This window comes from Corapipo altera, unplaced genomic scaffold (assembly GCF_003945725.1).
Source record: "Corapipo altera isolate COAL_440 unplaced genomic scaffold, ASM394572v1 23, whole genome shotgun sequence".
NCBI lineage: Eukaryota > Metazoa > Chordata > Aves > Passeriformes > Pipridae > Corapipo > Corapipo altera.
This window is the reverse complement of record NW_020884878.1, coordinates 456,298-481,245: the sequence shown is the minus strand read 5'-3', so window position 1 is coordinate 481,245 and position 24,948 is coordinate 456,298. Positions and strand designations below refer to the sequence as shown.

Genomic DNA, 24,948 nt, shown 5'->3' with positions numbered 1-24,948 from the left:
ACCACCTTTAAACTGCTGATGAATGCATGCAGAGCAATCACAAAGGAGTACATGAGAAGAAAAAAAAGCAGATGACAGGCTTTGGAATCATCCCATAATACTGAAAAGTCAGGAACTACCATGAATAAACATCACAGTGAATGTAGTGAATGATTATAGGAAGAGGAGGCTGGATTTAAAGCAATAAAATGAAGCAATTACAGACAAAGTACGTTGCATGTATGAACTGGAAAGTTTCCCTTATCTCTCAAGAAATAGGTACCTTTGATTCTAAATAAAGGCAGATTTCTTGAAAAGCATTATATTCCTTCCAAATTGGCAACAGTGCTTTCAGTTACACTAACATCCAATTAAATCCACATTTTTACCAGTCCCTATTCAAACCAGCATCACTAAGACACGAAATCCCACAGCAGTCTGTCACTTCAGCATTTCTTCACAACCACGACGCTACCACTAACCAAAGGAGATGAAGAAAAACCAATTTCTATGCTGTATTTCATGAGTAACTGACTGATACTTCAAGATTACAGCAACACATCCCAAATAGATGCTATTTTACATAAATTTGCCATCTCTTCTTTTCCAAGTCTAACAGTTCATAGAAGAACAATTTTGTTTTGTGGAAGCCGTCTTTACAGTTATTTTATAATTATTCAATTTATTCATTTGTCATTTATTCAATTGCATGCCTAAAGTCTTCACGTTTTGGTGCAACAATACAAAAATCACACTCTGAAAGGTCAAAAATACTCTGTACCAAACGTGCCCAATTCATTTTAACACAGCACAGGCTCATGAACAATCTTTTGAACCAAAAAGCACTTGGTTTGGGGTGCAAAGGACCTAAGGACATTGCTTCCTTAAAGACTGAACATTTGAGAAGCCACAGAGCATCATCACTGAACTCTTCAAAGAGAAAGCTGTAAATTTAACTTCCCACTTTTTTTTTTATAGACTTCTATCTTGTTTTCAGATTTGTCACAAGCAGAGAGAAAACAAAAGCAAATTTTTAAGCGATTACAACATGGCTTTAGCTACAGACAAGGAAAGAAAGCTGCCAAACAAAACATCTTATGCATATCACTTCTTGTCAAAGTGCAGAAGTACACATCCAAGTAATCACTAAATTCAGTGCATTATTTTTGCATGTTCAAATGTAACCTCCCCCCCCCAGAAACCCCAGTTAATTACAAAAAAACACCAGTCAGGCCACCCTTAAAAAACCCTCATTGCTTCCCAAAACTACAGTTTGACATTTAATTTTCGCAGTGATTCATAGTTAACTCCGTTCTTATGCCTGTTCTTTTCACTCAGAACAACTGAGTAATAAAAATTAAGAGAACAGATCATCACCTTTTGTCCTGTACCCTTCTTCCCTCCCTTCCCTGCCTCTCCCCCCCCCCCCCCCCCCCCCCCCCCAATTTTAAGAGTGGCCTTGCAGTTAAGTTGGGATTTAAATCAAAAACCACATGTACACTGATGTGAACTCACTTGCTTGCCAACTCCCCCCCGGGCGGGAGGTTTGGGATGCTCTCAGTTGCTAACGTACGCATCACGTGGACTAAGTCTGGCACTCCTTCACCCTGCTTCTTTATGATCTCTGGGAATCAGAAGTACTTTTTTTGTAAGTGCAGTCCAAATTTAACTTTAAAAGATTGAAACACTCAGTTTTATAAAAAGGCAGCTTAACATTAAAAAAAAAAAACCAAAACCAAACAAAAAGACAGATCGTACTCAACACGGTAATTGTTACTTTTGGTTCCGAAAGGAAAAGAGCCTGTAACAGATTTGACAATGATACACTGCTGTTAACATGCACACTGGGTTTGGAAATACACAGCTACCTAGTAACAGTGGGGGAAAAAAATTCTTTAATGGCTTTCCTGCTATACACTAGATAGAAGACGTAATATCTCCCCAGTAAAATGCCCAGGGCATGAGGCAGATATTAACATGAGCTTTATGGCTGCAACACAAGATAAAATATTATTGCCATCACAGAGAGCATAATATTTTCAAGAAACAAAACGTCAGACATATTAAAAATAACCCCTGTGGCTGTATGTGTACCAGCCAATACTTGTATCTCACTGCACCACAGCAATATGCAAATTTTAAGAATTATTACATACAAATTAATAGCCAGGGACACCACATCCAATTGACAGTTCCATCCTCAACTCAGGGGATATTTAAATATTGAGCAGATACTTAAAAGCTGATCCACTCCAGCTTCTGGGTGAAGAGAGTCTGTATTATAGCCACAGTCTCATTTGCCAAGAAATTAATTCTTTTAACTTTATTCTTAGGCTTGGTTGGATTTTTTTTTTTTTGGCGTTTGCTTTATTTCTTTTTTCCTCAAGCCATAAGCACACAATTTTATTTGAATTGAAGAGATTTCAGACCACACCACCCCTGAAGAGCCGCTCTTTAAATAGGGATTTTGGGAAACTTAAAGAACAAGCAAGAAATGCATCTCCTCGGTTTCTCTGTGAACAGGAGCTCTCAGAAATTGCAAAATACATGAATTATTAAGACCTGGTGCTGTTGATCTTCAAGTGAATACTGCAACATGCATACAATAATTTGTACATATGTGCACATCTATACATGCACATATGTACAGGCACACTACTTTTCATGTAATAAAGCATTTACACAGTTTGAAAGTAGTTGGAATTCATCAGTACCGTTTCTGAAAAATAGTCTAGCATTCAGTTCTTGCCCTAAATAATTCCAGAAGAACAGACCAAGTTTCCATTTTATAATCTGTGAGATAAAGCACATTGAAATCCTTTAAAACCAACACGTATCCAGTCCCTTTTAGTTAAAAAAAAATAAAATTAAAACCAACAGTTGTGAATTACTTTTTGTTCGTGTAATAGCTTTTCAGGGCTGTGTGTGTTTATAAAAAGCATCAGCTCTATTTTGCAGTCAGGCTGTGTAAATTATTTGCAAGGTATAGTGGAAACACTGTCTAGTCCTCAACCAGCATCAGACTCTGCAGCACAAAGGTTTAAGCTGTTTACTTCAAAACCTACATTTTAAATACATGACACCGCACACCAGAGACCCCTCAAAAATTTGCCATTTCCTCAAAATCTACAGCCAAAATTCATTTTACCATCTAGTAAATAAATAATCTAAGACTCTTAAATCTGAATAAGAAGCCAAGATCTCAGATTTGGTTTGCCAAGTTCCTTTATTGTGCAATTTTGAACATCTAGTATATGCTACATTGTGCTAGTGCTAAAGTTCTGCTGTACAAAAATAAGGAATTTATAGTTGACCTATGCTACACAGTTTCACAACCTGTAACTGCAGTACATTTAACATACAGTCTCCACTAAATGAATACATTTATACTTTGATAAAACTATAGATACAGACTGAATGAACACTGAAGACACAACAAATGGAGTCGGTCTGCTAGCTGTGTTTGATTTATTGGAATTATCTTGTTTCAATACACCTTCAACCCTCCCCCCAATCTTTAATTTACTTTTAAACCTTCTACACATTTTCACGGCATGAAGTACTGGAAAGATGTACTTAAAACCCTAAAATAAAGGATTCAAAAATGGGAATTCCACACAAAGTTTAAGAAAAAGCCAGAGCTTTGTTTTTGTGAAAATAAGGGAAGGAACATGTAACAGCTAGCTTAAAATTATTTATCTCTATATAGGTATAAATATTGTAAGGATTATTTATTACGGAATGGTTTTATGTAAAAAAAAAAAAAGAGAACAGAAAAAAAAGCTTAGACAAGTTTCTTTTTAGAGCCAACACATCAATAACACGTATTAGTGCAAATAATAGCAACACATTTTGGAATGACTGATTACTTCTACCATGAAGTTCACATGATATTTTAGGGGAAACATTGATTTATTGCAAGTAATGGCACAAGGATGCTTCTCCACACTTGCTGCTTCTTCCATTATTTATTGTAGCTATGAATCTGGACCACAAACACATCAGAAGTAGTCGAAGGAGAGTGCTAAGTGACATGGTGAGTAGAAAACTTCCTATGTTTTCTAAAATCTGAATCGTCTCTCCTTATTCAAGATGACCATCAGTACCAAGCCCTATTCAGTCTTAAAATTTGCACTACTTTTTAACAGTATAAGGATATATTCTGGGCTGAGGGAACAGAAATACAACCAGAAAAAAGATGCACACTCGTAAGCATCGACTCCCATTACTTGTTGGACTTCACTGAGCACTGAACTGCATAAAAATACGTAATATGCATTTTGACCAACTTTCCATTTTAATTAATTTTAACTTTAAATTGATGTTACAGATTAGTAAGATCATTCTAAAAGTACTCCTTATATGTTCTAGTTGCTTCAGCCAAAAATTAGGCTTTTAAAGTTAAGCACTGCTACTCTTATAGTATCCTAAGATAAGAGCAAGATTATTCACTGTAGTGTATAAAGTTTCAGATGCTGTAGCAGTCCTACCTTACTACTCAATAAGGCATTATCCATTTACTTCAGAAACAACTCAACTGCACAGGAATTAAGTTAAATGTAACCAAATTAATCAATTCCTGTTCTTGAAGTTCTGCTTTAGTTCAGCCTTTCAACTTCCCTCATGAGTAAGTAAAAGGCCAAACTCTGCCCACAGCTGATACAAATTGCTGCTGGGGTGAATAGTGTTTACTACATAGTTATTAATTTAAATAATATCTTTGTGCAACTATAGGCAAAAGATTGAGAAGAACTCTCAAAAAGAAGCAAAATCCTTGAGGGCAAGTACAATATATTTCCTCAAGGTGTTCAGACATCATTCCATTAAATTAGTATTAAAGTGCTTTATAACTACATACAGAATCCTTCTGCCTCTATGCAATTATCACACTTTGCTCATTCCTGAAATTTTCTATTTGTATAACTGCAAAGTACCAGTAGCCAAACTCATTGTATGTACCATAACCACATGCAGGTCCAGTGTTTAGGCTCTTCCTTTGTAAAGTGAAGCAGCTGCACAAAAAATGCCAGCTTTCCTCATTGTAATACTCCTGGGGTACAATGAGGCCAGTTGAAGATGCAGCCTTGACTCGAACATATTTCCATATTCTAGGTCATGGGTTTGTCTGAACTCAGACAAAATATCTAAGATAAGAAGGCAACGCTTGCCCGAATTAGGACTGTTGCCATGCTGTAAATTAACGTGTGAACGTACAGCACACTTGTTCTCCACCAAATCTGTGGGTGGGCACACACACAGCAAGCTCTCCAAATGCCTGGTGCAAACCTGCTCCCTGCTTTGCGAGGCACGAAGCCATCTGACGCTTCCCTCACGCAGCGTGACTGTGCACTCGTGTTCCTGCCACGCTGCCAGGGAGATTCACACCATCGCTCCCTGGGCACCAACTTCTCCTCTCAGCCAAGCGTTAGGATTAAAGCACAGAAATGTCTGTCTGGACATTTGTTCAGGGGCAGAACAGACACAGTTTGCCAAGACCTTGTGAGCGAGGCCTTTGAAAAACGTGGTACTTTCTGAAGGAGCACCTACACAGGTTGTAAGTGCCTTAAAATTGCACGTTAATTTGTCTGAACCCACAATTCCCATGTAGGCAAGCTCTCTGTGAGATTTCTGAGGCTGCACTGTGTTATCTTCACACAAGTTAAGGAGGGAAAAAGTGCATAATATACTCCTCTAACTTACTAATCACTGCTACCATAGTTGTGAAGAAGTCTGCCTATTGTGCCCGGTGTGCTATTAAGGATTCTTGGGAGTACACACACAAAACTAGACTTGTAACATATAGGTCTAGAGGAGTCCACTTCAAAAATAGACTTAACCTATGCAAATAATGCATACAGCATGTCTTATGTTTCAGAAACAAACTCCAAGCTGTGGTTGGTTTTAAATACCAAAAGGCACTATAAATGCAGTTTGAACCAGAAATTCTTTAAATCAAATTGATTTCAAGTATCATTTTTATGTGATCCAAAAAGCCCAAGGCTTGCAGTTTCAGTTTATAGAACTCTAAAAATACAAATTAAAGGAAAAATTTTGAAGTTACTATCAGAGTAAGATGAGTTCCCAGCTCGTTTGTCATGAATGCTTAAAGATCAGCTTTCAAATAAGCAAATATATTAGCTTAAAGATTACAGTAATCAAGTTGTAATGCTACTATAACTGGTAATAAAATATTACAGCTAACTGATTTGTATTTAATTATATGGAAAAATGGCACTCAAATTACCATCTTCATAGACACTTTGCAAGATATTTTGATTATTTCATTTAACTCCATGTAACAGGAATCAGGATTCACTGGTCTGAAGTCAGTGCTGTCAACAGACTCAGGAAGAATTCTGGGCACGAATGCATTCTCTGCCATCCTGAATAGTTTTCTGGGTTATAGGCTGCTGCACTTTCATAGCAGAGCTTTTTCAGGACATATATGAGTGCCTTTTTCAGAGGTACACAGGATGGCCAACGGCACTTGAAGGTCTATTAAGAAGCCTGTATGTGTTAAGGGTTTAGCTGTTGGAAGGGGAAGGGGGCCAGGGATCTGTTTAGAAACAAAGTTACTTATTTTTTTTTAAATGATCCACCTTCTACTCTGCTTTCCAGGTACTTGTCCAACTCTGCCTCTCTTTTCACCGCCTCTGGCGATACCTTTGGTGCATTCGGAAAACAGATCAATATCACACTCATGTTGTCTCGACTTCCCTGGTGGAAAAGAAAAAACGATTTGAGAAATGTATACACACACACCAGGCTAAACACACATCAAAGCATTTTACACACAGAAATTCACAAATCATAAGGCATTAGAATCCAACATTTACTACTGTGGATGAATATTATCCTTAGCATTAGTTTCCCCTTACAGAATTCCAGGCCCGTTCATTTGGTGCAACTGTTAAAGTCACTTTGTTCTTTCCTCTTTTGTGGTCTACATGGAAGACTACATGGAGCCAGCTACAGACAGCCCACGGTGTAAAAACTGACATTAGTCATGAGTGATGTGCAATCACAAAGTTGTGTTCCATCTTGTTTCAAATACTATCCAGTTGTTTGGGGAAAACAGCTGAATATTAGATGGGTGAACAGAACCATTACTGCTTAAAAGCACTAGGCAGGAAAGTGCTGAATTCAGACAATGCTTCCACCTAAAATCACACCTATTAGGTTCCCCCCACCCCTTTCTTTTAAAACAAGGAAAGTTACAAGTGAAAGAATTTGTTTGAAGACCAGTTGTGGGAGGTGCCCAGGCCTCTACAAAAACATTCTTTGAAATGGGAGCATTTAAAACCCAACTAAACAGAACCCAAATACTTGAATATGTTAAAATACAACCACATTGTGCTTATGTAAAGTAATTGTTCAGTTTACTTTCAATACCCCTGTGCTCTGGTCTACAAAACATGCATCCATATGCCTAACTCTGAATGATAACTAAATCCACTGATGTCAGCAAGATCAAGAACGAGCCAGTGTTCAGAACAAGAGTATCTGGGTGTATGGGGAGGTGCTGGGAGCTGGCTCCTGCAAAGCTTACAGCATCCACAAGCCACTGTTCCTTTCCTGGAATTTGTTTTCAGGATTACCAAACAAAAATTGCAAACAAACACATAAGCATTATCAATCTGCCAAAGTGTTGGAAAGCAATTACATTCTCCCAAACAGGAAACAATGACCCTGTTAGCCATGTGGCAAAAGAGAGATGCTGTCTTGTCTCTCCAGAATCAAAAATGTTGGTTTTTTACATTATGACTTCTAGCTCCTTTGGAAATTAAGTATCAAGTTATGAAACTCAGTGCTTGGAACCTCTTCTGTAACTGCATCACCCTGCAACTTATAAATACAAAGTAAAAGTTATTGCTGACAAAATTATACAGATTTGTTTAAACCAAAAGGTCCCAGCTTCTACTTGAGCTTGTTTCAGAGCTGTATCCCACAACACTGAATAAGAAATACAGTAATTGAACCAAAATAAACACTAACATAGGAAGACAGGTCTTCATAGTTAAGCAGGAATTTTAAACTGCAAAATATGAAGTCAAGGTTCATTCATTCTGCCTTTATCTTGGTGTAATTATATCAGTAATATTACTACTATATGTCCAAGAAAGGAGGGGAAGATTAGGAGTGGAAAAAATGATCTCTAGCCTGATTAAGTCTTAAGAGCTACGGTTTTGTAAAGTATGTTATAAACCAGAAAAGGGCAGTTATTGTTGCCCATAAATTCCCATCAGCTCCCAGTTTTCCATCAATCACAATGTATCTGTACATGATTATAAACTCTAATTAACCAAAACCACCAGAAAGACATATTGTTTCTCTTGTGTGTTCATTCTATCACAATTTCTGTGGGAGACACGGGTCATTACTGTCAGAGTCATGTTAACATAAACCATTGGACACTTATAGACTGCAATCAAAACTTATTCTTAACTTGTTCATAAACTTCTAACAGTCAAATCACAGTAAACTCAGCTTCTCTCAAGTCTGGCTACCTTGTACAAGCAGGTGTCAACTATCTCATTGCAAACTTTCTCAAGGTCATCAGTGACTTCAAGTCTGGATCTTACAAAGTCACACAGCTCTTCATTTCCCATAACATCCCAGATCCCGTCGCACGCCAGGATGATGAACTGATCGTCTTCTTCTGATCTCTCGATTTCATAAACTTCAGGCTCGGGTGAGACCAGCTGTTCTGTAGGACCTTTCCCATGGACACATTTGTAATCAAAGTCCCCAAGTGCCCTTGAAACGGCAAGGGAGCCGTTCACACGCTGAATCATCACGGAGCCACCTGCATTCTGTATGCGCTCCTTCTCCAGCGGATTGCTCGGTTTGTGATCCTGCGTGAAGAAGTGAACCTTCCTGTTTCGACAAAGCAACCCTCTCGAGTCTCCACAGTTGATGAAGTATGTGTGTTGGGGGGAAATCATGACACCCACAGCTGTTGACCCACTTCTGTCTGCGCCATGTTTCTTCTCCGAGATGACTCTCATGTGTTCATCAATTTGCAGAAAACCTGTTCTGATGCCGCTCTTTACACTTTCCACAGATGGTGGCCCATCTGGCCCTTTAAAATCCTGGTTGCTCGTGATGTGATCTAATAAATGCTCACAGCAGTACTTGGCAACCTGTGATCCAGCGTGCCCATCGTATACGGCAAAAAAGGACCATCCATCAAGTCCGTTTGGCAAACCGATCACGGCCGTGTGTGCGTCCTCCATTTCCACGCGCCAGCCCTGCATGCTGCTCAGGCCGTAACGGAGCCCGTTCCCCTGCCCCTGGGCATTATGCTTCTCCATCTTTGGCTTGTCTAAAAATGCTCCCATGATGACCTTCCTTCAGTTCTGCAAGGAAGGGGGGGGAAAAAAAAAAAAAAAAGAAAGAAAAGGATTATTAAGATATTTCCTTGTTCGAAAATCCTACTGGAAGCTATTAAATAATGGCACAAATAATGTTAAGATGATAAAAAACCAGAGCTATGAAGCTAGGATTTTTCTGTGTCTCGAGTCAAATCTGCATTCCTTTCATCTAATTTAAACAAGGGCACTACTACTAGCTGAAATGCACTTTTCCTATTTTTGTATTTTCAGCTGTTTTACTTGAAAAATTTATATTCCACTATCATTCATGGTTCTGACAAAAGCCTCTAATATAAGTATGTATGAAATCAGTTTCAAAGAGGACTTGTTCACTGGCACACATCTGAATAGCTGTTCCCTGCGATTACTGAGCCATGAAAGAGTTCAATGTTTCCAGAACAGTGGCATTCCCTAGATCCCTACCTGCTGGCCACAAATTCCTGCTCGAACTCTGCTTTCCTCACAGTGATGGGGAAGTGAAAGCAAACTGATTAGGTTTTCTTTTAGGAGGGCAGGTTCAGGGGGTTGGGTTTGGTTGTTTGGTTTTTTTTTTTAAACAGATAAATGATCTCAATGACCAAGATGACGCCAGAGTCTGTGTAAAGGAAAAAGCAACACTGGATAATCTAGGAGCAGGGCTGGGAAGGAAGAGAGCAGCTGTCCCTTTAGGCAGCAGCAAGCCATTAGTTTGGCTCAGCCATCTTGTGAAAGCTCATCCTTAGATTTTCGGTTAAATTACGCAGCGAGCTTCTCAGATGTCTGTGCTGCAGATTTACTTAAAACCTTAATGTATTCATGCTTCACTGAAAGACAACTGCCCCTGACAAGTCTGAGGAAATCTGTTTGGAAATAAAATCGCATGTATTGCAAATTCATGTGTGAATCAAGATTCGAGCCAGACCAATACACTGCACACCCTCTCCTCCTCCTCCACCTCCTCATTGGGATGTGATGCAGCAAATATTTGTGCTTAAGAGAATAAGAGTTATATTTGCAGGCAGCGTCAACTGACTGGTTTATCTTCATGGCTTTCACACCCTAACCATCCAACCCACCCTTCTAATCCTCATCGGGTTATTTGTGCATTCATTATTAAAAAAACCATACTAAATAGGTCACACATTTTACATACTTGCAAATTGTGCCCTGGGAAGCATCAAAGACTCTGCAAATCACTGTTATACAATGCAAGGTAATGGAACAAGATTATGAGCTTTTCTATTTGAAGACAGTGGGCAAAAATTAACTGTGAGAAGAGACTCTGAAACACATTTTACCTGAGGCCCAACTAAACAGCTGCACTAGCAGAAAAATCAGTACACCAGGGGCTTTAGAAATGTTTAACTTGCATGTGGAATATATTTGACCAGTTTTCTAAGTGACCACATCACTTTTTGATAACATCTCTTTCTAATGCAATACAGCACCGGCTATAAGTGACACCATACATCCAACAAAGCTTTTCACACAGCTTTTTTCCAGCCACTATCAACCTTTCTAAAACATCTGTGTTAGAATAAACAGTCAAGAAATGTTTATATTTGATCTCACCACAACAGTGATTCAAATGTGAGGCACTGGGGACTGGTTATACGCTCTCTGGCTCACATGCTTTGTTAACAAAAACAAAACACATACTTCAGCGGTATGGAGATGGCAGCAGCAGCAATACACCTCTGCTTCCTCTCACCCCAAACCCTGCTCTGAAGTTCTGTCTCTTCTCAAGCAAACACAAGATATTGATGCCCAAGCAAACTGTAACTAACCAACAAAACAGAGCGTGCACTGAGCGTGTCTTGTGTCCCAGTACATGCGGGAGAGGTTCACGTTACTGCAGTTGCTAGGAAAAAAATATGACTTAGACTTTTTTATCTTCACATGCAACTCTACTGAAGTCAGAGTGATCAAAATAATTACAGAATGCTGCTATACATCACATGGGGAATTATTTTGCAGAATAATACTTTTTATTCGTTCCACGACAGCAGCAGAGTTTAACACCTCGCGCTTTTCTACTGACAAAGAGATCATAAACCAGAATGCAGATATTCAATTATTTCATCTTCAGAGCTCAAAAAGCAGAAACTGCCCTGGCAAATACCACATTTTCGTGAAGTATTTGACATTATTGATGTGTTTGAAACAAAACAAAAAAGATTAAGAACAGGATACAGTTAAACTGACCACAAGCACTGTCAAAATTTGGACGTTAAAACTCGCAGTGTTCCTTCTGATCTCTCACCTTACAAAGTACACAAGACCCAGAGTTGTGCTTTGTAAGCAGTCTGTCCTGTTTAGTAGTTTATCATGTAAACCCCAATAAAAATACACACAGACAGGTCACATGAAGTTTTAACAACTCCTACAGAACTGGCAGAACACTTCCAAAGTTAACAAATCCACTCTCCATTTAAAAACCACGTTGCCTCATCCCTCCCCAGAAGGTAACCTGAAAGCTGGGGCTCTTCTAAATTAAGTCTTGCAGGTGAGATGTTGACCCAGGATCCTTCAAGGGTGTGAGTTCCCACCATGGATGGAAATACAAGCAGGCAGAAGTAAAACCACAATGTGGTCATGCAACAACCCCTTTGGAAATTATCCCCAGCCCATGGCATGAAGTGATCACCTGCAAAAACTGCAATAACAGAGTGCACTTGTCGTCCCTGCAACACTCCAGCCAATCATACTGCCACCAGAACTTCAGTCTAAACCTGCAGGAAAGGAGGCCAAGTTTTCAAAATCCTCACTGTATCCAAAGAGAAAGCATCATTTACTTGTGGATAGAATGAACATGCCAGGCTTTTAGGTTTTTCCTAGAATTTCAATTCTCATTCAGAAAAAAATTGAGTCAAATATGACCAGTCTCTGAATTCTTAGGAGTTGGAAGCTACCTGCTACTTCTCTCCCCACACCCTTAAGTGTGGTTAAAACCTGAAGAATTTAGAGTGTCTTGGTTATGGAAAAAAAAAAAAAATCTTATTTTTAAAAGAAGGGACAGACACACACACAAAGACTGATGTAAGAAAGCTGTGCCTCCTTCCTACTAAAAATACCTTTTAGACTTGTTTTTGAGTCCTTATCTACGGAAATATCTTTCACACACCAGTGTCTACCTAAATTACCTGCACAGTTTTTCATTCTTTGATGAGGTGCTTTGTGCACTACAGTGATTAAGTTGGAATGACACCTTTGGTTAAGCATTTACCTCTGTATGCAAATCTGATTAACCTATAGCAGTGCAAGTGCCCAAGTTACAGCATGACTTTGTTATGTAAAAACACTACAGAGACGTCAGACCCAGAACACACTGCATGCACCACGTGCAATATATAAAGGAACAGATCTTGAACATGGCCTAACTTAGCCACTCTTTAGATTTCTTTAGTCATCTTTCTTAAGAGGAGTCCTCATTTTTTGACCTTCATTCTCCAAATAATTTTACTACCCTTTCCCTTCTTAACCCAGCCACACATTTCTACAATCACGTTAGAAAACTGGTCTCCCAGCAGGAGATAGAACCATCCTCTACTCTGGAAGCCTCAACTTCTGGGATGCTTGAATAATTCACATGTGCTAAAGGAGAAGACATTCTTCCTGCTCCTATTAATGGCAAAGTAAGAGAAAATGCACTTTAATCATAAAGTTTAGTGGCAAAGATACACCATCCACTTTTATTTCCTTAGAGAAGGACCATTCTGAACAGTCCTATAAGGGTGGTGCCTCATAAAAAGATCAGAGGTGCAACATTTTCTTCAGAAATGGTAACTAACACATCTAGCACAGCAAATGCCACAACAATTAGCCAAGCAAACTTCAATTTTAATCTAACATGATTCTTTGTTTACCATCTTCATATCAGGGACTTGCATTAGTTTTATGTCCTAAAAAAGAAGAGTTTTCTGCAGTCGAAGTTTCTGGATTTTGGCTCTGAAGAACAGAGAGGCTTCTGAGCAAAGCTAGAAGTGAAAATGGACCCCTGTGAACAGAAACAAACATGCAGGAGACGCATCTGTGAGTGAATTTAAACCCTGAGTTCTGAAACCCTGATTTTGTGGAGGTCAAACCGAAGGACAGCATCTACAACAAGTGCACGGAGAACTCGAGCTGCAGTTTGCAGACTGCAGGAAAAGCAGGAATACTGTACAGGGCCTATAAAAATCAACACAAGTAACAAGACCTCGGATAAAGCACAAGAGTGCCAAAATTCAAAGGACTGCAGTATTAGAAACAAAATTGAAATAATGAATGGAGCAGGCCAAAGAGTCAGTAGCTAAAACTCCTTGAAAATAGGCACAACTGGAGAACAGAGTGGCAAAGAAAAGGAGAGTAATTAGTATACCAGACCATGGACAGCCAGGGACAACCACAGATACATCACTGGAATGCATGAAATCTCTTTGCCCCTTCATTTGTTCCTCAAATTGTGCTATCCAGGCAGCACAACTGTAATGCCTTCTGATACACTGGAAAATAAGTTTTACTGTTTTGGTATTTGCTTATTGATTTGCTTGAAGGTTCAAGTGAAGGTAAGTCCTACATTGTCCACAAAGGACAGTTAATGTAACTCCACACACCTCTATAAAAATACAATTTATTTTTCCAAGGAATTTGGACAAGGATTTGATCATTTTGTCCAAGAAAACTAACCACCCCCATCCGAAACCTGTACTTCAACAATATGTAAATTAATAATCCTCTTAAAACAATGTGCAAGTTGTATTCCTTCCACTAGGATAAGCTGCTTATATGAACCACACTGAAGTCACAGGCACTTGTTCTAACTAAGCTGAGAAATACCCCCATACTCCAATTTCCTGGAACAATTCTCTCAGTGACATTACAACCCGTGTGTTGTAATGAGCACCATAAAGAAAGATTACAACCTTTACTTGAACTGCAGGACACAGAGCAAGTCACCAAATTATACAGACTGCTACTGAATAGAAAAAGGGCATTTGTTCAACTCCAGCTCCAGCCTGATCTGCAGAATTTTTCCCTCTGCCTTAAGCAGGCTGGATGCAGTAGCCAGACAGCGTGGAATTGTGCAAACGTGGAAACATTTTCAGGAGTTAGAGCCTGTTGAATGAAAACCTGACAGAATGTACTGGATGCCCCAAATCAATTAATTTTAACAAACAACATGTCAGAGATCATCCCAGGGATCGGAAGAATGACTAAAATAAAACAGAACACGCAGATGAGGAGACATAATTACACCACAGTCATGGGCTGAATGAAGTCATGAAAAAGCTTCTTGCCAATGAAACTATTTAAAAACTATTGGAGGCTATATGACTGAGTTCTGGCACTTGCAGCTCAAAACATCAGTAAAATACTAAAAAATTACAGCTGATGTTTCTGTACTTTCAAATACAGGAATAAATGGCCAACTAAGAGACATGGATTTTCTATGAAAAAGATGTAAAAAAAAAATTAAATACAGAAGCAGGGCTATTTCAATAAACATGGACTAACACAGAATTTCCTCACCAGAAGGAAATTTGCTTCTTAGGGATGCAACTGTAGTCTGTGTTACAGTGCAGTAAGACAACTGCAAAGGGAAGAACATAAGAAACTACCCATGTTTCTAATAACATCAACAATTTCTTGGTTTAGGAGAGATGTAGGAGCTGTGGCATGTGGCAGACAAAGGGAACAGGAAAAGGCAGACAGCTGGAAACATTAGTTCAAAGAAAGAGAAATATCAAAACTCTCAGAAACAGGCCCTTGGACAGGCAAGAACATCTACACATGGATGCAAGTGAAAGACAGGGCAGAAAAAAAAAAACAACCCAGAGTAAGCAAGTTAATGACTCTGTGTGCATGAGGGAAAGTATGAACTGCTCCAAACTTTCTCAACTTACCCTCCCTCTCTCCTGGTAATTAAAATGCAACAGTGACTGCAATTAAAACTTTACAGCACAGCAGAAAACACTAAATCCCTGCACCTCTGCTACAAACACCTCCGAGCTCTGACTGTTTAATAACTGGTCCAAGGCACTGCCATTTCACCAAGCTGGGCTGTTTTGCAAGTGCTTTTTTTTTTTTTTTAAACATAACTTCTCTTCTGCTCAAAATCCCTTCTCCTTCCTAGGAGCTGACAGCCTTTCCAAATGCCTCCCTGCACTAAGCAGCAAAATATTTTCTCCCACGTGGTGTGTATGGCAGGGCAGGTAGGATTTAGGAGAGGATTATTAAAGCCTTCTGGAACACAGAAGGTAACCATTCCTGAGTTAACACCCTCCCTCCAACAACATGTTTCAGCTTCTTCTTAAAACATCATTTTCTGCTCCTGCCTACCTTTCCTGCAGACAACTAAACCTGTTCCAAGGTTAAACCAGAAGCTTCTCAATATGAATGTGTTTTGGCTGAGGTTCAAACTCTCTCCAGCAGAGAGATGTGTAATCTGATTTCTGAAAAAGGAAGCCCTGGACATTAAAAAAAGATAATTCCCCTCTAACAAATTGTTCCTGTAGAAATTTGGAAGACAGTGATGTAGTTTCAAGATTTCTTTATGGAGTTAATTTTGCAATATGGTCAGTTACTGAAGAAAATAATTTCTTTCCAGAATCATTGAGATCACTGCTGGGAATGAAAAAAAAAAAAAATCACTACATTGATTCTGAGAGGAGTTACAGCTTGCATCCACAAGCAGCAGTCACTCATCAGGATCCTAACATGACTGGCACCCCCAGAACACGATTAAGGGAGTATTTCTTGACCAAAATAGAATTTTGACTTCTTTCTAAATATTCATACTATAAATTACAAGTGGGAAAGCGTAAAGAAAAAAAAAAACACACACTAGGCAGCAGTACCAGAGTACGAGCAGCCCAATCACCATGAAAAACTATGTAGACAACCAAAATAGCACAAACAAGTACTATGAAAATCAATGAGGTAACTCTGCATAAATTCATATGCTGCTGTCTGAACAGTATGAGAATGAAAACACCAAGGTCCTTGCTTGAAAGCATTAATAAGCAAAAAAACATGCCCATGCTGGTGGTTAGTTCAGCACCTTTCTGGTTATACTTCATTTTCCACAGATTTCTTACTTAAAAGTGTAGGAAGATAAACAGAAGACACCCACTTTAGACACTAAGCTCAGACAACCACTTTGTTAATAGGACAGGCACTCCTGCAGACTCCAGCCAAAATTCAAAGCCCCATTGAAGCAACTGCAACAAAGAACTGGAAGATCCAAGGAAGCTGCAGTCCATGTAGACAGAAGTCAGGAGAAAGAAAGGCCTTGCTTCATTTTATATATCAATGAGATGCAGTAAGATTCAAACTTTTTGAAAGAGCAAGGCAAAGAAATAAATTTTAAGGGTTCCAACCAAACTGCTCATGTCAGGGCTATGCAGCCATTCCAACAGAACCAGGCACAGCAGCAGTTTCACCACAAAGAAAACACGAGTGAAAAGGAAATAGAAAAAGACAACCCAGAAGAATGGAGTTACAGTAAGTCACAAAAGTTGATTTACAATTTTTTCCAGTATTTGTAATACCACGAGTGCTCTGCCACTGTCATCTCTCATCGTGACAGATCATTACCCCACTCCTGGACACTGGAGGCCTAAGTGAAAATTCTTACTTGAGTACAAGCCACCTAAAGTCCAAGAATTTAACAGACCTGACCATACCAAAAGCTTCAAATAATAGCTAAAGCACTCCTATTCTTTACATTTCTTTCTTTGATCTCTCATTTACAGTCTCAGCATCTTTGTTCACTGTACTACCAATCACAAAATTCCTGCCATTAAAAAATAAAAAGTTCAAGATTCATAGAGGAATGCTTTATTTAGTGGAAGAATCACATCATTCCACCACTATTTCTGTGTCAGAAAGAAAAAAACAAACCCAACCAAACAAAAAGCATTTGCTTTTTTTATCAAGTCCAGCTAAACCTATTTAGAAAAATCAAGACAGAATTGGAGTCATAGCCTGTCCTGCCACCACCCAAAAGAGGAAAGTGAAGACATTGGTTGAAAAGCCTCAAGACCAGGATGATTTATTGGAATAGCCAGAACTGCTCAGGAGGTTCCAGTGTGACTGGAGTGAAGTCAAGCTGCTGCCAGTTTGTCTTTGTGTTTTAGCTGAAGTGTTAAAATAACCAGGAAAAGGATGCTCCATGGAAAAAGGTCCCAGTGGGATTATTCGCTGAGAGGCAAAAAACAAAGGGAGGCTCGAATAACAATCTAAAAAACAACAACACAGCAATTGCATTAACTGAACTATTCCTGAAATATGGAAACAAAAATTACTCACAGTCACTTTCAGTTCAGGAAGCTGCCATGTTTTACAGCCAGTATTGTTTTCTGTAGTAATCTGCACAGATTCTTATAAACCCCCTCCATCCTTCTGTCATACTGATTCACTGATAACCTCACCACAAATGTTTTGAAAATTAACTTAATACAGTCCTATATACTTCAAGAAAACTGAACACATGGACTCATCCCATAACCTGCTCTTTAATTTGTCCTCCCTGTGCCTCCAGTTTCTCACCAAGGTCACTGCTCCCTTTAGAAAAGAATTATTTAAAGCTTTCAAACTTCAGATCTTCCTAACTCCAACGAGAAGCACCAGCCACCTGTTTGTGATTTGTCTGATGAGCCATTTATTTATTTATCAATATGGAAGAATGAGACCCAAGTGAAAAAAATAAAGTTTATACACATAGTGCTTGGGAATAAAATAAAATATTTAGAGAAGATGCCACCAGTATGTATGTGCCCAATGATTAGAAGATGATGTTTGTATGAAGGCCCCAAAATTTCCTGTTTAGTCAAGTACTCAATACCATGAAATAATACCAAGCAATTTCCCAGTGCTTTCACTTTACATGAAAATATTAGTGGGGTTCTGATCTCAGCAATATTAACACTATTCTGGGGACGCTACAGGAAAAGCAGCTACAGGAGAGACTTAAAACCTGATGACTACACAAGGGAATAAAATGGCAATAAAATAGGAAATGTTGCAAAGTGTACAGCTGTAACCTGGCTCTGCTTGCAAGGAAATGACATCAAAACTATGCCAGGAGCACATTAAGACCTGGAAGTCAAATCCTCAAAGCTTAGGAAAAGCTGGAATTTGTTCATTTGTACATATACAGAGTTTGATTTATAAAGCTCTTTTGCCCTCACATCCCCAGCATTTCATTAAAGAACAAAGTTAGAGGATGACTGCTGCAATAAAGTAGATTTTCTCCCCAAGACTGCATAAAAATATAAAAATGAGATACCAAGATAAAACAAAAAAACCCTATTGTTTTAGCCTTTTATGCAGACAGAGCCTTTTAGGACAGGCTTTCCTCTGAGGGGCACAGCAATTACCAAGTTCACTTCTATCAGCACAGAGATGATTTGCCCCTGATGAACAAGGCAGTAAAGGTGCTCTGCTCAGTCCAAGAGTTCATCACAGCTCCAAACACTCTGATCACTAAATGAGGTCATTGTCAATTCACTTGTTCTTCAAAATACAAGCAATGCTAATTTCCAGACTGCCCAAGCTCACAGGGCCTCACTCTGCAGCCTCAGAGAGCAGCAGCACAATATTTTTAAGAAGGGTCTGTCCCAAATACTCACTAGAATTGACTGGGGGAACCAGAAAATTACTGACTGATAGAAACTGATTCTTTCTTCATTAAATTTTCCTACAATTTAATGCTAAGTGCTTACCTGCCCACAGTTTTCCACATCCTGCACCCCTTTCAAAGACTGGGTTTTACTCAACAGCTGGAGAATTCCTTGAGCTCATCCCCAAACCCAAAGAGCGTGGGCACAGTTTACATTTCTCGTGGTCGTTGCCATTTTAGAGTAAAAAATTTCTAAGTAAAAAAACACCACAGAACGTTATGGGCAAATTGCTCTGATACATGGTCAGGAATACAGGCCACCATTCAAACTCCAGAGCACAAGTACAGCTGGCAGCTAAAATGAATTGCACACACAGAGACAGAAAATCCTTCAAGTTACAGCTGAGGCCCAAACATGAGAACACATTTCATCCTCTGGGTCACAGCCCAGCAAAGGCATTTCAGCATGAGAGCAACATCACACATCTGAGTAGTCCCACATAACTCAGCTGCACGTGGAGCATCAGCACAAGCACACTGAAATGCTTTGATTTAAACTGCAGCTATCAAAATACAAGCCATGTTACATTTGAGTTTGTTGGGTTTGCAAACTATTATCTTCGAAGACTTTAGAGAGCTTTTTAGCTACTAAAATAGTCTTACCTGAACTGAGAACTAATCTGTTTAGCAACAAAGAGGATAATGTACTTTTTCCTCTATCTGTAAACTGCTTTTCTCCACATTTCAATACTGAAACACGGTTAGCCAGTTTGGCTTTTTCCTTTGTATCACTCTTAAATGCTCCTTTGATATATATACATATATCCTGATATAAAGTTTACACTCTAAACAGTAGAAGAGTACTTCACTGGATGTGCCAATGAAGGAAGTTTTTATTCTGCTGTTTTAGTCACATCGAAACACTTTTTGAGAAGAGCTGTTAAAAAAAAAAATCTGAGTGACTGTTTCACATATTTGCAAACACGCTCTGTTTTGCAGACTCCAGCAGCAAGCTGAAATATCCAGGAGTGAATTTTACCAGTATATGTGTTTAAACACAAACAGAGATAAATAAATAAATAAGATAGAGACTTGACAGAAATCTGTAACTTAAATTTGTGGTTCAACACCAGTAACACTGAGTGGTTACTCCCTCTACTCAGGAACAAAAATCAGCCTGCTCACTCTCATGGTATCACATTTGCTTTCTCCTCCTGCCCTGATTACAATTTTCTTGGTCTAAACATTCTTCCTCGTCTTAAGAGTCAAATGATTTACTCTGGCAATATTAAATCTGAATAAATACTAAACTGTTCCTTCACAGACAGCAACATTAGGAAGCTACAAGTAGACAATGTTACCTCCACTGTGATCCACATCACATCATGAATTCTCTTTAAACGTTATTTTTTAGCCTCTGGCTGACAGAATGTATATAAAATGCCATAAAATGTAAATTTACCTACATTCCCTGGACCTTCTAAATATCCTAAGAACACTGGCATTTTCTCAGGGATTACAAACTGTACACACATATTTGGTACTTTGCCATTCATTCAATCAAGAGCACTAGAGTTAAGCATGTGAAATCTTACAGAGGTTTATTTCTTAGCCTAGTATTTTAAACTGAAACTTGGATCATGTGACTAAAACTACAGAGATCAGTGAGAATCCAGCAACAAAGTAGTATCCAAAAGGAGCTTAATTTTCAAAAAACCAAATGAGACTACAAGTTGCATCATTCAGAAAAAAAAAAAAAGATGATAAGTCAATTTTTTTTTTTGTGAAGTAAAAGTCAAGTATGATTTATGAGAAAAGAGGAGCAAAAATCATGAAGGGCCACATGCAGTAGCAAAAATAAATGCTGTTTGGCTCAGGTTTACCTATGATAAGCCACTACTGTCTTGACTTCAAACACTGCTAACCAGTCAAGTCTTAAAAACGCCTCTGGTTTGCAGAGACAAAACGAATACAATTATTTTACAGTACTTTCCATTCCAAAACCTGCTTATTTAATAACACAACCTGCATCATTCCATCACTTGATTGCAATGCAGTTCTGCTTAGCCAATTATGTAAGTATCTTTTACATCAGAACAGACCTGAACACTTAATTTTTAAGTCGATAGCAACGTCAATATTTTTGTAAGAAATATGCTGTTCTTAAATGACTTCTATATTTAGGTCATCTTGTGAAAGAAGCTGCTTTATGTTCCACAGTTTCACTAAAAAGGAAAAGTGCAATAAGATCTCTTATTGACAGCTGCATTCAAAAACATACCAGTTACATAAGTTTGCAAATTATACTGTGACAGAGTTAAATTTCTAAGCATTTTAATGACAGTACCCGAAATGCTGTCTCAGCAAGAATGACTCAACTCCACCACATAAGCTGCACTCCAGATAAGAGGCAACTAGCTCGATTTTATAGAAAAAAAATAATAATTTAGTATTCTGCTTTAATTCAAATTGCCCTGAGTTGTGCTTGTTTAGACCTGCAAACTTCACCAGTCATTTGGCATTTCCATCTCTCCTCCTCTGTTTCAACAAAAGTAACTTAAGCTTACCTACAGACAGTTTAGGAAATACTTGGAACACAGGAATAGTTTTCTACTGTACCTCAAGGGGAGAGATTTGCCAGACAACCACCAACCAGAGGAATAAACCTGTAAACCAGAGCTAGGCCTTGCCTTTACACGACAAAAACATGGCTATGCCAAACAGAGAGGACAGAGCAGCTCTCTCCACATTTACCTGAGGCTTTTATCAGAGACCTCTGTGAGAAAAACATTAATAACTGGCATGATGCATCAGCAAGTTGTCTTACTCTTAGTCCAGTCTCATATACAAAAGGTAGACCCAGAAATGCCTGGGAGAGAAAACTTTAGGAGCAGCTGTCCCTACCCCAGGCAAAAATGCTGGGAACACCTACCAAAACTGTTGTCCTTCAACACCTTCCCCGTGATTGATACTGTGATTGGACAGGTAAAGTGTAAAACTTCCCTGAGCCACGTTTCTTCCCCCATCCTATGTCCCTGATGTCATTCATAGAAAAAACTATGAACAGTAACACAAGGGAAGGTATCACAGAAGAAATGTGGGTAGAAATTGCACAATTCTTGGTCATTTGGCAACTCACACAGGGTCCTGAGCAACAGCAGCCAACCAGCCTTAATTGCACTGGTACTTCACAAATCCTGCTTCAGCCACCTAACCACTGGAACAGCTCAGCAAAGTGCTACACGGGCTCACATTTGGGAAGTCACTTCCTAGAATCACGAGACTTAGAACTCCTGCTTTATAAATTCATTCTGTTTACTCTGATGCTAAACATCCCAGTCTAAGGAAAACATATTACCTACCTTCCCTCTAGCTACTGCTCTTGGTGGTCTAAAATCACCTCCTGGCTTAAAAAAAATAAACCCAAAAATTTCCTTTGGATGATAGACAGGACCTTAAACCTTAAGGTTACTAGACAGGCCCTCAATGAACAGCACTTTCTCATTTGACAGAAGGTACAGCTCTAAAAAAAAAAAAATCTAGTTCTTCCCCAAGTATTACTGTAGACTTAAACATCAGTTTTGCTACAACGAAAAATTTGCCATCCACACGGGCAGCGCTGAAATATTTTAATCGTACTAAATAAATACAAATACGTATCGAACAGACGTCTGCAAAATCAATTCCCGTGAAAAACTATTAACCTCCAGCCGGTCTTAAAGCTGCATCACAGCCACCAGCACACAATCTAATGTAACAAAAAGCTTCAGACGTACGCTCAGAACCTCTGGCATTTCACACGCAAGCCCAATTAACCCAGCACAACTTTCTCATGCGGGGAGGGGGGTGGGGGTGTGTGGGAGCGCTGGGTTCCACGGACTTTTACCACGCAGGCCGTGACAGATCACAGACCGTCACAGCGCAACCTTTGCTCAACGACATTGTTTTCAAAGGCACCGAAATCCCTCCCGAAGTTTAAAACGCCCGAAAGGCGTCGGCGAGGGGAAGCCGCCCCGCTGCATCACTGTGTCACTATTCGGGGAGCGCTTGATGCTCCGACCCTCGCCAGGGTGGGGTGCTTTATAAATAGATGCGTGGTGTTTTTTTGGTTTGTTTTTTTTTTTTTTCTCTCCTTTCCCAGTGCCGTGCCCCGAGCGTTTGGGTGGCGATGGGAGAGAGGCAGGCTGTTTATAGCCTTTTATTTAATGAACTCCGGGCGAGAGAAGAACGGGGGGAGGGGGGGGGCAGGGAGAAAGGGAAAGCTGCTGGTTTTCTACCTGAGCCAGGCCCAGCCCGCGCTGCTCGCCCTCCTCTCCCGGTGCCCGGGGGGGCTGCGGGGACACCCCCGCCCTCAGCCCCTCAGTAGGCGCTGCAATGCAGGGGCTGCGCGGGGGGGGGGGGGTCCCGGCAGCGGCGTTATCCCAGCGGGATCGCACCCCCATCCCCGTTCCCATTCCGATTCCATCCCGGCTGTGCCGCCGGGGATGGCGCCGGGCTCCTCACGCCGCCCCCCCGCCCCCGCGCAGCCACCCCCGGTTGTTTACGGGCCCCGCCGCCCCCTCACGGCGCAGCGAACACTCACCGCCCCGGCCGCGGGGTCTGCGCCGGCTCCGCGGGCAGGGCCGCGCTCCCGCTCCCGGCGGTGAAGGACGGGGACAAGGAGGAGGAGGAGGAGAAGGAGGAGGAGGAGGAGGAGGGGGGCACCCGGCTGGCGGCCTCGCCTCAGCTCATTCACAGGGCGGCTCTGTGCCCAGGGGGAGCCCAGCGCTCATCTCGCCCCCACCGCCGCCGCCGGCCCCCCCCCTCCGTCCCCGGGTCCCCCGTCCCCCCCCGGCCCGAGCTGCCCCCGCGCCCACCCGCGCAGCGCCCCCGCGGAGCGCCGGCCGCGGACGGACGGACGGACGGACGGACACACGGACGCTCTCGCGCTGCGCCGCTGCCGCCGCCGCCTCCGCCCCTCTGCGCAGGCGCGCGCGCCGCAGGGGAGGGAAGGGGGAAGGTGGGGAGGGGGGGGGGAGAAGAGGAGAGACGGGAGCGCGCGCGCGCCCCAGAGCGTCCTTTCCCTTCTCGTTTTCACCCCCGTTAAAAATAATAAAAAAAAAAAAAACAAACACGAAACACTTCCCCTCCTCTTCCCCAAGAAAATAAATAAGCGACAAACGGAGGTTTTTCCTGGGGCTTAAAAAAAAAATAAAAAGGAGGGAGAGGAGGGGGAAAAAAAAACCCCAGCGCACCCCGGCGGGTACCCGGATGTGGGAGCGGGGCCGTTACGGGTATTACATCACCCTCCGCCCCGGGTCCCGCGCAGAGCCGCGCCTGCGCGGGACCGGCGCGAGGGGCGGTGACGTCATCGGCCCCACCCCTCTCCCTGAGGGATGAGAGCGGCGCGAGGGCGAGAGGCGGCAGATCCCGGTTGGGATCCTTGTCCCGATCGCAAGCCCGGGGCCGTGGTGGCAGTAGCTCAGCCCACCTGAGGGCGATGGAGCGGGTGGGGTGTGGGTCCCGAGGCGCTGGGGGTATCAACTTCGTCTCCCTGAATCACAAAATCAATTAGGTTGGAAAAGACCTCTGAGATCATCTGTGATCCAACACCACCATGTCAAACAGGCCATGGCACCAAGTGCCACGGACAGTCTTTCCTTCAACACTTCCAAGGACTGAAACCCCGCCGCCTCCCTAGGCAGCCCATTCCAATGTCTAATCGCCCTTTCTGTGAAAAAATTCCTCCTGATGTCCAACCTAAACGTCCCCTGGCGCACTTTAAGGCTGTGTCCCCCGGTCCTGAGGGATATCCTCTTACCCGCCTGAACCGGAGCCCCGGAGGTTTTCCCGCTGGAAGCACAACCGCTGGCAAAATCAGCAGCGGATTACCAATAATGAACACATAATGGGTTTAATAATCCCACGGTTTTCAGCCACCATTTGATCAAGGCTGGCCTGTGGACAAAAGGGATAGCGGTGTGCTCAGGCTGTGGCAGAGACTCCCCCCGACAGCCTGCAGAGAACAAACTG

General features: G+C 41.1%; 1 protein-coding gene across 4 annotated transcripts in view; it reads right to left on the bottom strand.

The window, feature by feature from the left end:
• Positions 1-23,763, bottom strand: part of PPM1A (protein phosphatase, Mg2+/Mn2+ dependent 1A) — a 34,854-nt gene extending 11,091 nt beyond the window's left edge. For 2 of the 4 annotated variants that reach the window (XM_027637620.1, XM_027637619.1), the window contains exons 1-4: positions 23,519-23,762; positions 8,487-9,338; positions 6,579-6,696; positions 1,495-1,603 (exon numbers count right to left, since the gene is read on the bottom strand). In XM_027637620.1, the coding sequence (XP_027493421.1) occupies positions 1,495-1,603; positions 6,579-6,696; positions 8,487-9,320 (1,061 nt within the window). In that variant the 5' untranslated portion in view covers positions 9,321-9,338; positions 23,519-23,762. Of the gene's footprint in view, positions 1-1,494; positions 1,604-6,578; positions 6,697-8,486; positions 9,339-23,518 lie in introns of all 4 variants that reach the window. The other 2 variants (XM_027637621.1, XM_027637622.1) reach the window with 2 other exon arrangements.
• Between the last annotated feature and the right edge of the window lie 1,185 nt (positions 23,764-24,948).